Raw genomic sequence first — 15,757 nt, 5'->3', positions numbered from 1 at the left:
ATGTATGTTTCACGCAGTCAGGCACTACTAGGATACTGTCCGAAGACTTTCCGTTTCACTATTTAAAGGTTCTAGAAGATCCCCTAATTTCTTACACGGAATATATTCTTTTATACAATCTGATCGTTCATGATGACACCTGTTCTTATTATTAATATATGATGTGAATAATGTCATTTGATTCTGAGTACGAAAGCGGCGACCATTTACCCGGATAGTGAGAGGCTTCAGTTTGCCAGAAGATATTGAAGCGCGAAGCCCTGTGTTCTTCCTGCACTTGAAGAATATGGCGACGGAAGTAATAGAGATGTCAGGTCTGGAAGAACGAGAAGAAGAAAAGAGGCCGAAATTAAAGGCAGATTTGCCTAAACAGCATGCTGTCGAGGAAAGCAACACTGACAGCACGTCTGTTCGTGCAAATGATACAAATATCTCAATATTGAAACTGTTTAAATATGCTGATTTATTTGATCTCTGCCTTGTGGCATTGGGCACTGTTGGAACTATTGCAGATGGACTGAACATGCCTATCATGATGTTTATAATAAGCAGATTGATAGACGAAATAGGAAAATTTAGTTCTGCATTCACCGGAGATTTCGGTCATACTGTCAACACGGTAATAATCATTTCCTTTACACAGCAAAACTTGTCGTAATTCCCATCTCGCATATTGAGTAACTTGTCGTAATTGTGCAGTATTCCTTACATCTGATATATTTATCGATCGGTGTCTTTTTTTCTGCGTTTTTAGGTTGGTATCTTATCTTCTTCATCCTTTCACACTTTGCAATGTTTATGGAAATGATTTTCTTATGATCTTACCTATGACTAATGCTTTGCTTCCCTTTGTCTCATCAGAGGCGTTCTGTTGGGCGAGGACCGGCGAAAGGCAGGCGTCTCGGATGCGCTTGAAATATTTGAAAGCCGTGCTGAGGCAGGACGAGTGTTTCTTCGACACCCAAGGCACCACCACATCGGAAGTGGTTACAAGCGTTATTAATGATACTCTCATTATACAGGATGTTTTCGCTGAAAAGGTATGATCTTAATTACTTTATCCTCTCATCTAATTCGTTCAGTTTTCTAATTCTGATGCTAATATTGTCCATTCTCAGATACCTAACTTCCTCATGAATATGTCTTTGTTCGTCGGTGGTTATTTTGTGGCATTCTACTTGACATGGAGACTCGCAATAGCGTCATTTCCATTCTTAACCTTTTTGATAATTCCCGGGGTAATGTATGGACGGATTCTGGTGGAGACTTCTCGCAAGTTGAATGAAGCCTATAATATAGCCGGCAATATTGCAGAGCAAGCTCTTTCATCCATTAGGACAGTCTTTGCTTTCGTTGGAGAGGACAGCACAATGACCAAGTTCTCCGATGCGCTTAACATAACTGTAAAGCTTGGCCTTAAGCAAGGTCTTGTCAAAGGGTTGGCAATAGGTAGCACAGCAGTGACCTTTGGTATCTGGGCCTTCAACGCTTGGTATGGTAGCATATTGGTTATGTATCATGGGGCTAGCGGAGGAAGGATTTTCGTCACTTCAGCTCTCATACTTATTGGTGGCTTGTAAGTTTTCTCCCTATCCATTTCTCTCCTCAATTATTTCTATAATTGATACAAGAACGGAAAATTTAATCCATTTTGTTATGTTCAATCACAATTTCTGGAATCACTGATGTGTTTGCAGAGCTCTCGGGACTGCGCTTCCTAATATAAGACATTTCGCAGAGGCACGTGCTGCTGGTAAACGCATCTTTGAGATAATCGACAGAGAACCGATCATTGATTGGGAAAATCCAAAAGGAGAAATATTGGAGGAGGTCAGCGGCGAAATTGAATTTAGAAACGTTGAGTTCGCATATCCATCTCGACCAGAGTCCAAGATTTTTCACAATTTCTGTCTCGCTATTCCATCAAGCAAGACCGTTGCGTTGGTGGGAGGAAGCGGGTCAGGCAAGTCTACGGTTGTGGCGTTGATAGAGAGGTTCTATGATCCGCTCACTGGAGAGATTTTGTTGGATGGAGTGAACACTAAAACGCTACAATTGAAATGGTTCCGTTCCCAGATTGGACTAGTAAGTCAAGAACCTGCACTCTTTGCTACATCAATCAAGGAGAACATTCTATTCGGGAAGGATGGAGCCAGCATGGATCAGGTTATTGCTGCTGCCAAAGCTTCCAATGCTCACAATTTCATCAGTCAACTACCAGATGGTTATGACACACAGGTAAAATTTATCTTTTCTTTCTCATCTTCCATTTCTGGCAAGTGCAGTCGATTTGAATTTCCTTTCATTTGGGTAATACAGGTGGGTGAGCGCGGAGTCCAGATGTCCGGAGGGCAAAAGCAACGTATAGCTATTGCAAGAGTTATGCTCAAGGATCCTCGTCTACTTCTTCTAGACGAGGCCACGAGTGCTCTAGATGCAGAGTCGGAGAAGATTGTTCAGGATGCTCTAGAGCAAGCTTCAGTCGGACGCACAACAATTATAGTCGCTCATCGCCTCTCCACAATCCGCAACGCGGACATGATTGCGGTGGTTCAAAATGGTCATGTGATCGAGACAGGTACGCATGAAGATCTGATCTATAAACCCCACGGAGCATATGCTACTTTGGTTCAGCTGCAACAGGCCGCGGCAGATAAGCCAGATGAGCGATTCGAAGGCTCCACTGTGCTAGACCAGTCTTTGAGAGCAACGAGCTCTAGCAACTATAGCAGATCGAGTTCGAACATGTCTGCATCAGTCCAGCGAGAACTGATAGTTGAACAGAAGCCTCCGTCCGCCCCTTCATTCCGTCGACTGCTTCTTTTAAATACTCCGGAATGGAAGCATGCTCTATTAGGCTGTGCAGGAGCCTTAGCTTTTGGAGCAGTTCAACCTGTCTATTCCTTTTTCCTTGGGGAAATTATATCTGTATTTTTTCTTCAAGACCATCACCAAATCAAATCCAAAATCAAAGTATACTCCTCCATTTTTGCAGCCTTGGTAGTAATAGCGTTCTTAGTGAACGTGCTGCAGCATTACAATTTTGCAGCTATGGGGGAATATCTTACTAAAAGGGTTCGAGAGCGGATGCTGTCCAAAATCCTTACATTTGAGATTGGGTGGTTCGATAATGAGGAGAATTCTAGTGGAGCTGTTTGCTCCAGACTAGCAACAGATGCTAATGTGGCAAGTACCTGACCTAAATGCTTTAATATTTCTAAGAATGTTGGGATTTGTGTCACACTTTTCTGATGATTAGAATGTTCTATTTGAATTATAGGTGAGGTCCCTGGTTGGAGATCGTATATCGTTACTTGTACAAACTTCTTCCGCCGTGATAGTAGCCTTCACGATGACTTTGATTTTATCATGGCGCCTTGCAGTTGTAATAATTGCAGTGCAACCCGTCATAGTATTATGTTTCTACACCAAAAAGGTTATGCTTAAGGCCATGTCTCAAAAGTCTCTCAAAGCTCAAGATAAAGGCAGTCAACTAGCAGCAGAAGCTGTTGCCAACCATCGTACTATTAGTGCATTCTCTTCACAGGACAAGATTCTCCGTCTCTTCGAAAAGACTCAAGAAGGACCTCGCGGAGACAGTATCAAACAATCTTTGCTTGCAGGATGTGCCCTCGGAGCATCACAATTCATCACTGTAGCTAATTTCGCTCTGGACTTCTGGTATGGGGGACACCTTGTAGCGAAACGACAAGTCAGCTCCAAAGCCCTTTTCCAAGTTTTCTTCATTCTGGTGAACACTGGAAGAGCGATAGGAGATGCAGGAAGTATGAGCACCGACATCGCGAAAGGCTCTGATGCAGTCGAATCCGTCTTTGGCATCCTGGACAGAGAGAGCGAGATAAACCCGGACGATGAGAAGGGTGAGAAAACGGATAAGGTAGAAGGAAGCGTGGACCTCAGAAACGTGGACTTTGCTTACCCAGCTCGTCCAGATGTTATGATCTTCAAGAACTTCTGCTTAAGGATAAAAGCTGGCAAAAGCATGGCACTTGTAGGACAAAGCGGATCCGGTAAATCGACCATCATTGGATTAATTGAAAGGTTTTACGATCCCCTAAAAGGATCGGTGAAAATAGATGGGAGTGACATCAGGAGCTTCAATTTGAAGAGTTTGAGGAATCACATAGCTCTGGTAGGTCAAGAGCCCACGTTGTTTGGAGGAAGCATTCGAGACAACATTCTCTACGGAAAAGAGAAAGCAAGCGAGGCGGAGATGATCGAAGCTGCAAAGGCTGCAAATGCTCATGACTTCATCAGGTAATACTGCAATTGTTCAATTGAAACAGAATGTTTATAATCAACTGCAATTGAAATAATTATTTGTGGAATAGAATATGATTTATTGAACCAGATCAGTGAAATTAACTTGGATTTTTGCAGCTCTTTGGAGGAGGGATACGAAACAAACTGCGGAGACAGAGGAGTTCAATTATCGGGAGGACAGAAGCAGCGGATTGCGATAGCGAGGGCGATAATAAAGAATCCGAGCATATTACTGCTGGACGAGGCAACAAGCGCATTGGACAGCCAGTCGGAGAAGATCGTTCAAGAGGCGCTGGACAGAATAATGGTGGGGAGAACGAGCATTGTGATAGCTCATCGACTGACAACCATTCAGAACGCAGATTCGATTGCTGTGATTCAAGACGGGAAAGTGATTGAACAGGGGAGTCATTCATATCTGTTGGGCAAAGGAGAAGGCAATCCATATTACTCTCTCGTCAACATGCAGCGACGCCATCACTAGATTCTCATCTGCCTCATACACAGAAGTATCCTTCGTGATCCACGTCGTAAATCTTCCTTTGCTCCTTCCCCTAAATATCGAATATGGATTGTCAAATGTAAAAGTAGGGTTGGAATTTTAATGTAACTCTGTTTATCCAATGAAAATTTGACGAGGACTTTTTTTTTAAAGAGCCTGTAAAATATTGTGAGCGTATTTTTCTTTCTGTATTATAATATATATATGAAATATAGAAGTTTGAGATGAAATAGAATTTTTTTGTTAGGTAATGTGTCAAATAAATTAGAATGTGATTTTTTGTTTTTTAAAATGTATTTTTAAAAATATAAATAGATTTAATGTTTTAAAAAACTTTTGGGTTAAATTCAAGTTAGATTTTAGTTAAAATTAATTAGAAAAAAAAGGTTAAATTTAAGTAAGATTTTAGTTAAAACTAATCAGAAAAAATGTCATGAAGAAATTTTATAGTTAAAAAAGTAAATTGAATTACTGCACAATAGAATCTTATTCCTCAAATTATAGATGTAATTGCTATATTTATGCCAAAAATGTGAGTCCTCACATTATGGATGTAATTGCTATATTTATGTCATGATTTTTAGATATTTATGCCATGACTTTTCATTATTAATTGTAAAATAGTCGTACTCACATAAATAACATACTTACCATCCATATTAAGGAAGCATTTGCATAAAAAATGGATAGGAATAAGATGTGAACAAATATACTTAACCACCATTAAATGTGCAAACTTACTACTTGGTACTACCCACCAAAATTTATGCAAGTCCTTATCCCTTAGTACGCAATTAATTTTTCCACTTCATAATATGTTATTTTATGTCAGTGCTTGGTAGATCTAAGCTCACATAAATAACATACTTACCATCCATATTAAGGAAGCATTTGCATAAAAAATGGATAAGAATAAGATGTGAAAAAATATACTTAACCACCATTAAATGTTGAAACTTACTACTTGGTACTACCCACCAAAATTTATGCAAGTCCTTATCCCTTAGTACGCAATTAATTTTTCCACTTCATAATATGTTATTTTATGTCAGTGCTTGGTAGATCTAAGCTGGTTTAATTTCCCCCATTAAATAGGCTATATTACACATGAATACTATGGGTTAATACCATAGGTTCTCAAACCATGCCCCAAATATCATGAATTTTTTTTAACATTATTTTTATTTTATTATGAGCGAGTAAAAATGTTTTCACATTATTGATTTTATTTTATCTTATTTTTATTTGTAATTTGACCGAGTCAAAATGTTTACAGGATAAGATAGGACAAGACAAGACATTACAAAATATAATGAGCAATTTCAAATGAGTAAACCAATATATCAAGGACTTTAGGTTTTTTTACATAAAAGTTTATATGGAAGTTTAAATAAGAGGTTTTATATTTTTAAATTTTATATCGAATTGTAAATATGTAGAGTTGAATATAAGAAATAATTTTACATAAATGTAATATTTAAATTAATGTTTTTTGAACTGGATTAATTTAGATGATTTAAAATTTAATATGAAAAATGATAATTATTTTCTCTTAAAAATTATAAAGATTTGAAAATCTAATTGCACACCAAAATTTACCACTTACATTATATTAAACACACATATAAATACATCAATCATTGGTTAAAGATAGAAATTCTATCTTAACCACACAATCACTTAGTTAGTTGAGTAAATATCTCAACCAAACACTAAACTAGGAATCATCTAAACAACTCCTAAATAACAAGAACAAAATCCTTTACTTAGAAACCAAGACAAGTAGGAATTATATTTTCCAAGTCCCCCTCTTAATGACTACTTGTCACAACCTCAATTAGCGAATTCTAGGTGTTGTCAAACATGACAAAAGAATATGTCTACGTCCATATAAAGGAACAACCATCCACCATAATGCATGATTTCCCAACCACTCTACTAGGATGTCATGCACATACATGATTCTGTCAACCATTATAATTGTCCATCATTATCAATTCGAAATATTCTATGCTACTAACTCCATGAAGTTGTCTCTTAACCCTTGAAAAAATGTAGTAGGCAAATTGGATTCCCGAGTTCCACCCTTGAACTCCCGAATGATGGATCTTCCACAGTCAATTACTAAACAACATCCCAAATTGTCGCATAACCTCACCAGAACGCCACTCTCACATCTTCAACAAATGAGGGATCCTTCCCTAGATCCACAATTGTCAAACTAACTCGATAACCATCCATATTAAGCTTTTACCTGCACTTGATTCTTTCTATAAATCCCTCCAGACCATTAAACTAATTTGCTTACTCGGTAATAATAGGAATTACTGCTTTGCTGACAACGTGATTGGTTTGGTCTTAGTCATTATGCCAACTCTGCAAACAATTAAAACAATGGAACACCATCTTAACGTATACACTAGCTCCACTTTGCTTTCCTCCAAGTTTAATAGATTTAAGAATCTCCTTGCCAGGTCCAATTCCGTTCTAAGAATGAGGTCCTCATCAGCAGTCTCTTCCTCTAGGTTCGTGTTCTCCTGTATTAGTGATAAACAACGCTCCACAACAACTTCATTTCTACCATGCTTCTATTGCGCTAAGACAAAAGGGACTCATTCATACGAGTTCACAACTTTTCAAATGTATGATGTCCAACTTAGACAAAAGGGACTCATTCATACGAGTTCACAACATTTCAAATGTATGATGTCCAACTTATGCCACAAGCGTACACATAACTCACAAACACTCATGTACCTCTCATGCACGACTCACTCTTGCAATAGAAGAAACAACAATTGTCGTTGGCAGGAATATCAATTTAGAACAGGACGCTGTCTTCAACTTCATCGATCATATTGTCAGCTGTGTCAATGAATTATTGCAGCTATAGGCCATGATTTCCTGGGCCAATTACTAGAATCCAATAAAAATTCTCTGTCATTGGTTGATCGTCCGCCAATCTAACTACTGGAACAATTGGGCAGCAACTTCAACATATGATCCCCTACCACCAATCATATTCCTAGATCCGTAATCCCGCTCTGAGTCGAAGGATCCCTCCCAACATACCATGGAGGGGAAACCGTGCAACATTATAGCATGTGTATTAGTGGAGCAGGATTTAAATTGTGACGACTGCAATCTTTGTACTGATAGCACAGTGATCAGGCTTACTTTATCGCCAGGCTTCGGTACTCACTAGTGCATTCAAATGCCAGACGCATCTCTTAAGAGAGCGCAACTGTTGTTTTCAATACTCTGCACACTTACACACCAAAAAGATAAAAAACTTCACAACAGAAATTACATACAAAATAATTTATTTTAACACACCCCTTTTCTAATCAGATAGCAAATAACTCTCTCATTATGCTGGGATTTTCTTTAATGGAGTTATCCATAGAGTTACTGACTTTTATACTAATTTGAAAATTTAATTGCACATTAAAATTTATCACTTACATTAGATTAAACACATATAAATACATCAGTTAAAGATAGAAATTTTATCTTAACCATATAATCACTTAGTTGAGTAAATCTCTCAACCAAACACTAAATTAAGAATCATCTAAACAACTCCTCAAGAACAAGAACAAGATCCTTTACTTAAAAACCAAGACAAATAAAAATTATATTTTCCAAGTTAAAATTTTATTAAAATATATATAAAATAAGAAATAGTTTAAAAAATTATTTTTTATAAATTATAATAAAATATTTTAAAAAATAAATATTATAATAAATTTTTTAATTACTATCATTTGTGTACTCAAAATATATAATTTGCATGGATTGATTAGAAAAAATAAACGAATATATATATATATATATATATATAATTTTCCTACATTGATTCGAAAAACTAATAAACCCAAAAAAAAACTCTTAATCAAGATCAATATCAAATATGGAATTCTAAACCTAATCCCCGTGATCCATGCAATTGCATATGCCTATACAAACTAGTGATCAAGAAAAGTCATGAGTCTTCATATGAGATTATTAAATTCTAGGGTTATGAATGTGAATGGATTATATTAAATTCTTGTAGGTATGAATATGGGATGTATTATAATATGATTGGTTTTTTTAAGTAAAATATCTGAAGTTTTAGATGTTTTTTTATCAAAACCTTGTTTTCTTGCACGTAGGTATTATAATTTACATCGAGTCTGGTGCTATACAAGATCATGTAAAAGTGTTGTACATGTGAGCTTTCACTATTAGAATAGCTTGCTGGGGTCAATGATTGAGTTCGAGGTCGAGGTCTCCTCCCCATGAGTTTTCAGTGATAAATTTTTGGACAACTCAATAGTAAAACCTATGTATGAGCTATTTCTCGTGTATATAGGTTTCATTATTCATAGTCAAAGAAGTCTCATAAATGCACATTTTATTCATTTAAAAGTTGTACAAATTGTAGTTAAAATTAATAGCTTTTATATATGGTTCATATTCAATTGCAAATAATATCTAGATGGGTATTAAAATGTCTCAAAATGTATTGTTGTGATTTTATTTGATCAATAGTATTAGTTCCAATTAATCTCTTAGATTATCCCCATCAATGTTGCATTTGGCTCTTATGTTAGTGATTTTCCTCAACAAACATCACCTCATTTGGTATGGAAGTGGTGTGGATTATTGTTCTCGTCATGTGTATCATTACAATTGATGTTTCACAAATGCAAGGGACCATGGGGTTTTATTGATAAATTATGGTGAAAGTATAAATTTTAAGTGATTACGGGATAAAGCCAATAATGTTTGAGAGTATGTTTCATTACATTTATAGAGATATCCTTCCTAAAAAAATCATCCTCATCACTAGTTGCAAAAAATTAACGAGACATTAAATGGGAAGTTTCTCATTGCAACAAATATAAATTATTTTCTTCCATCAAGGTTACTTTCTGATTCAATATTATACAAATGCATTTCTATAAGTATAGTTCCTCCATTGTTCCTTATTGAGAGTTACTGCACTACTGATTTGAAAGCCGTAGCTCTCAATATTTTGGTACAAAATATTGTGAGGGGTCATATGTTCAAAGGGTTTTCAATATTCAAAGGAGAAATATCATTTACTTCAGTTAGAACTCCTAAAGATAGTTTTTAGCTCTGAGGTTGGATATTTCAGTGTGAAAGTTTGTTTGACACACCAATACATCAAAAACTATAATTAGTGTTTCATGTACATTGATGGTGTGAAGCAATTATTTGTGATTGGTTGTTGGAGAATGTTGTTAAGGATGTAAATGGTTATGGTATTTTCTTCACATATAAAATTTCTTCATAAGTTTCATACGAGTTGGGGAATACCTCATTGAGGTAGTGATAGACCTTTCTAAACTCAAGGGTGTTAAACTTTGGAGTAGATATTGAATGAAAACAAATTGGGAACTCATGGGACATTGCTATACCTTCTCACTATTAAATATAATTTACAATATACTATTTCTCTTATTTCTCTCAGAGTTTGTTGACATTTACTAGAGGAAGAACTAACTTCTTATCTTTGCTCTTGTAACCTTGGAAGTCTTAATAGAGGGACTTGCTATCTCAAATTTTCCACTTGTTCATTTACTGGGAGAGATGGAATAGTACTATCTATTACTTCATTCTCTTTATCTCCTAGATTTTTCTTATGAATTTTACATCTTTTCTCACCACAAATTTCATATTGATTCGAGTGTATAGTTTATATTTATCTAGATTGTTCATTGTACCCAATGAAAATGCATTTTTCACTCTTATTGTCAAGTTTCTCTCTTAGTTCATTAGGGACATGTGCATAGGCAATACAACCAAAAATTATGAAAGGGGAAACACTTGATTCTATGCCACTCCATGCTTCTTGAGGAACTTTACCTTTCACATTATTTGTTGGAGTTCTACTAACTATGTAGACTGAACGAACAATAGCCTTACCCAAAAAATAATTGGGAAAATTGATAGCTTTTAGCACACTCCTTGCCATGTTCATAATGGTCTAATTCTTCCATTTATCCATTCTATTATGTTGTGGTGTATATATAGTGGTAAACTACCTTATAATTCCTTATTGTCTATGAAATTTTTTGAAAACCTTTGAGTCATACCCTTCTCCTCCATATGAGCTGAGCACTTTGACATATTTTTCCACTTTGACATATTAATTATGAATTTATTTAATTTTATTTTAAGTAAATAAATCCAAAATTTCCTCATAAAATCATTAATAAATGTCAGAAAATAAAAACTTCCAACATTGGAATGAGTTTGGATTGGTCCACATGGATTTATATGGAAACGTTCTAGATATTACTTGGTTTTGTAGGAGGCTTTTGGAAAATCATCTCTTTGATGCTTTCCAATAATGCAACTTCCACAAGTGATGGTTTCCTCATTCAATATGGGAACTCCCTTAACTATTCATTTTTTCTACTAGAGACTAAGTCTCCTAAAAGGTAGGAAACCATACATCAGATGTTGTAACAGAGTCTCATCTATGCTTGAGACATTTTTTTCATATGATTGTGACATATTTACACTTCTCATATTTAATGGGAAAATTATTTTCTTGTTCATTTAGACCTTTGCAATATGTCTTGTACAAGGTGATTTAACTAAGATTGTGAATGTGAAGTCCTTAAATATAATGTCATAACCATGTTGAATCAATTATCCAATACTTAACCAATTATGTTAAGATTTGGTACATAAAAGACATCACAAATATATTTATTTGCATTTTTCTTAGTTAGGAAAAGAATGACACCTTTACCTATGGCCTTGACATGATAGTCATCTCCTAAAGTAATTCTAGATTGAATAGATCTACCAATACTAGAAAACAATGTTCTGTTACTTTATATACGATCAATGCATCCTATTACCAATAAACAAATGTCATCCTTGTTTTGATATTCTTTAGAAATTTGGCATGTGATGAACATGGACTTAGATGTCTCGTCTTTAATGCTGGAGGCATTCACTCTACCCTTATTCAAATATGATTTCTTCTTCCAACATTCACTTTCATAGTTTTCATGCTTTTTACAATAATAACATTGTACATTGGACTTGTTTTTCCATCTTGTACATCTTCCCCTCTGATTCTGAGAGTAACTAGGTTGATTTTATTGCCTTGACTATTTGATGTAGTTCTTCTTTATACTTGGTAATTACCTCTACGCCTGCTTCCTCTATATTTTCCTCTACTAATGGATGCCTGAGTCTTGAAGGCATGATATAAGGACTCTGCCTCCATGTTGATTCTTGATTCATGGGAAAAGAGAGATCCTGCTAATTTTTCTACTGTTAATTTGGATAGATATTTGGACTCCTCTACATTAATAAAACCAATCTTGAATTTCTTTAGTAGTCTTTTGTGAAAATTTTCCACAATTTTTTGATCTATAATCATCTCTCCATGAGTCCTGAGTTGATTCACAACTTCCATCACTCTAGTCATGTATTGGTCAATGTTCTTTGTCTCCTTCCTCCTCAATGTTTCAAGCTCTCTCCTAATGGTTTGAAGCTTCATACTCTTCACTTTGTCATTACCATGATATGCTAACTCCAAGATATTCTAGGCTTGCTTTGCACTAAATGTTCTCATTATTTTGGGAAAAATTAAGTAATCTACTAAACTATGGATCCAAGACCCCCTTTATTTTTTTTATTCATTTATGCAAGTTGTTTTTTAGGGAATTAGACATGACCTACCGAATTTCTTGATTTAGCTTTGTGAATTTATATCCCACTACTTCCCAAAATTCCTATACCTACAAGAAATTCTTCATTCTCATACATTAAAACTTAGTTCCTTCCATAAATTTTGCCTCAAATTACATGTAAAAGCCATAAAAAATTATTTTGTAATGGCAAAGAGAATTCTTTTCTTTTATGTCTCAAATATTTTCGCAATCACACTCTTTTTTTTAACTAAAAAATAAACAAATATTTGAATAATGTAAAAATAAAAACAAACCCCTTCTCACAAATAAAGTAAAACTTTTCACCAATAAAATAAAACTTCCTTGAAAAGGAATATCCCCTTTTGCCACACGTAATAAACAAAATACTATAAATTTTAAAAGCTCATTTTGGAGTTAAGGAAGACTTGGAAATAATTCTTACATTAGTAAATTGATAGATTAGGTTAGTTGGTTGTTGGAATTTGTTAGAGATTTTCTCAACAAGCAATTCCTTGTTTGAAATCTGTTGGATCTCATTAACACTATTTATGTGGCTTGCTTTGATTGCAATATACAAATTATTTTGTGTAATATATCCACCATGTATGCTCTACCATTTTCTTATGGAAGTTATGGGTCTAATACATCCATCGTAACCTTCCAATCTAAAGATTGTAAACTTGTAGGATTCTAAGTCTAAAATGTATTTGAATGGCTTTCCTCTTTTGTTCTAAGTCTAGAATGTATTTTGATGGATTTTCTCTTTTGTGCTAGTTGTGGGGGTTAGGACTTATGACCCTTTTCATCCAACCTATAGGGTGACCTTATTGATTAGTGATGACAATGAAAAATGGTAGTTGTGTTCCTGCATGACTACCTCCACTACCATTAGCACTGGGTTTTCTTACTACTAGGTGGAAGCGACTTTTCTTACAAAAGAAGAACCTCTACTCTTTCACGTAGAACTCATTCTCACGCCCTTGGATCTCCTCCATGAAAATATGATCTACACTCTTTGAATATTATTAAACCCATTTTGACACCATGTTAAACATTCAAGCTAACTCAAAAATGAAACCATCTCGAAACTTAGGGGTCATTCTCATTATTAAATAGAATATGATCTGCACTCTTTAAAGTTTATTAAACACATTTTGACACCATGTTAAACATTCAAGTTGACTCAAAAAAGAAACCATTTGGAAACTTAGGAGTCATTCTCATTATTAAATAGATTTTATAATTGACTTAAAAATTATTTTATAATATACTAAATTGAGTTTATTAAACCCATTTTGACACCATGTTAAACATTCAAGCTGACTCAAAAAAGAAACCATTTGGAAACTTAAGAGTCATTCTCATTATTAAATATATTTTATAATAGATTTAAAAATGATTTTATAATATACTAAATTATTTCTAGAATTATTTAGGAATAACCATTTCTAGAGATATCCAAGAATACAAAAAACTTTCCAAAAATCTGGACTAGCAACTTCTAGAAATATTTTTCTAAATTTTTTTATTCAAGTGCACATTTTTTTTGTTAGAAGTTTTACAAAAGAGATATTTTTTTCTACTCTAAATATGGGATGCATGCTAGAAGATAATAGTATCATAAGCCTATGTGGCATCAGATATTATCCAAAGAGCATCCTATCTATAGATGATCATGCCATATTTTGGAGGTTTGGAGAAACCTTATGGAAGGAGAGGGAATACCCTCTATTAAAGTGGTGGAATTTCTAATTTGATGTTGGAATCCAATTATGATTTCCTAATCTTACCCTCTATTTTCATTTTCCTTTCCTATTTTGGTCATAGTGTTTTTTTTTTACATAACTTAGAGTATCGTTAGCGTAGTTATTGACATTTCCAGGACCTGCTATCATTCTGCAAACACTTTTTAGGCAAGGTTGTAATGCCCCACTTAATCATATCATGCAAATTTTATTAGTGTTTAAATTACCTGGAAATATTGACTTATAATTATCAAGAAATATTGGTAAATACCTACATTTGGGAAACTCTAATTTTTATTTACTGATATAAAATTTATTATTATTATTATTCAATTCTCAAAATGTCCTCTCAAATTTACTTGGAAGAAGATATGGTCCTCCCCAATTAATTACCAAATTAAATATCCATATCTTATCCCCAAAATGTCCTCTCAAATTTAATTGGAAGAAGATATGGTCCTCCCCAATTAATTACCAAATTAAATATCCATATATTATCCCCAAAATGTCCTCTCAAATTTACTTGGAAGAAGATATTGTCTTTCCCAATTAAATTCCAAATTAAATATCCATATCTTCTCCCCAAAATGTCCTCTCAAATTTACTTGAGAGAAGATATGGTAAGAAAAGTCAAATGAAAGTATGAGGGGGTAGTTATGACATTAATGATAGGTGGTTGAGGTGGATGGGAGGAAGAGGCATAAAAGGGGATGGATGATGAGAGGATGGGGGGATCCTTGGTCTTGGTTTTGGTTTTGGTTTTGGTTGTGGTTTTGGAGGATTTTGTTTTGGGAGGAAGGTGGATAAAAATAGAAGGGAGAGAAGGAAAGTGTTTGTTTAACTTGGACACACTACATCTGGTCAGACTTGGGCTCAGAGGGCTAGGGAATCTATGGAGGTTCCCTGGGCTAAGAAATACTTCCTAGTTGGCTCGGAGGCAAATCCAGTCGAGTAGTCAAGAGGAGCATCCCAACAGAGTCAGAAGCTCAGAAGCATCTCAACTAAGCTATTAGAATAGGTATTACTCTATTTATTGATTACTTATGTAAATGGTTGCAATGAAATTTTTAGTTATTTAATTTGTGGGAAATAAATTTTATTGGTATATTATCATCAAATAAATGTTTAGATAGAAATAAGTTATTCTCATCTTATTGTGTTTAAAATTAGAGAAATTTAGGTTTTAGTTAGAGGACCATAGGGGGGAGCCTCACACGTGGTATCAGAGCTAAGTTTCAACTCTTCGGGACTTTATAGGCCCTATGCACTTGCTTCAGCATACTAAAATTCTTTGCTAGTAGAAATTTAACAACCAACTCGTGGGTAGATGCTTGTATAATGTATCTATGTATCCAATAGAATTTATCATGCTATATTTTTTTTCTTTTGATGATTCAAACAATAGATACATACTTTTTGGGTTCACTAACTATACTTCCTGCTATAATTGTTGTCCATGAAACCACACTCTTTGAGACATTTTGTCAAACATTTGGCATGCATTCTCTAAATTCCCACATTTAGCATACATGTTTATC

The 15,757-nt window shown here is 34.8% G+C and overlaps 1 protein-coding gene across 1 annotated transcript; it reads left to right on the top strand.

Annotated features, from left to right (window-relative positions):
* The first annotated feature begins 286 nt into the window (after positions 1-286).
* On the top strand, positions 287-4,768 carry LOC149207093 (ABC transporter B family member 15-like). Its single transcript, XM_089397925.1, has 8 exons — positions 287-619; positions 700-754; positions 862-1,040; positions 1,119-1,576; positions 1,698-2,238; positions 2,320-3,186; positions 3,281-4,278; positions 4,402-4,768. The coding sequence occupies exons 1-8, from the start codon at positions 287-289 to the stop codon at positions 4,766-4,768; spliced, it is 3,798 nt and encodes a 1,265-aa protein (XP_089254051.1).
* The last annotated feature ends 10,989 nt before the right edge of the window (positions 4,769-15,757 follow it).

Source organism: Pinus tabuliformis, chromosome 1_2 (genome assembly GCF_031772625.1).
Source record: "Pinus tabuliformis cultivar Carrire ecotype Pingquan chromosome 1_2, CPIR1, whole genome shotgun sequence".
Classification (NCBI taxonomy): Eukaryota; Viridiplantae; Streptophyta; class Pinopsida; order Pinales; family Pinaceae; genus Pinus; species Pinus tabuliformis.
Note: the sequence above shows the minus strand (reverse complement) of the source record. Positions and strands in the feature narration are given on the sequence as shown.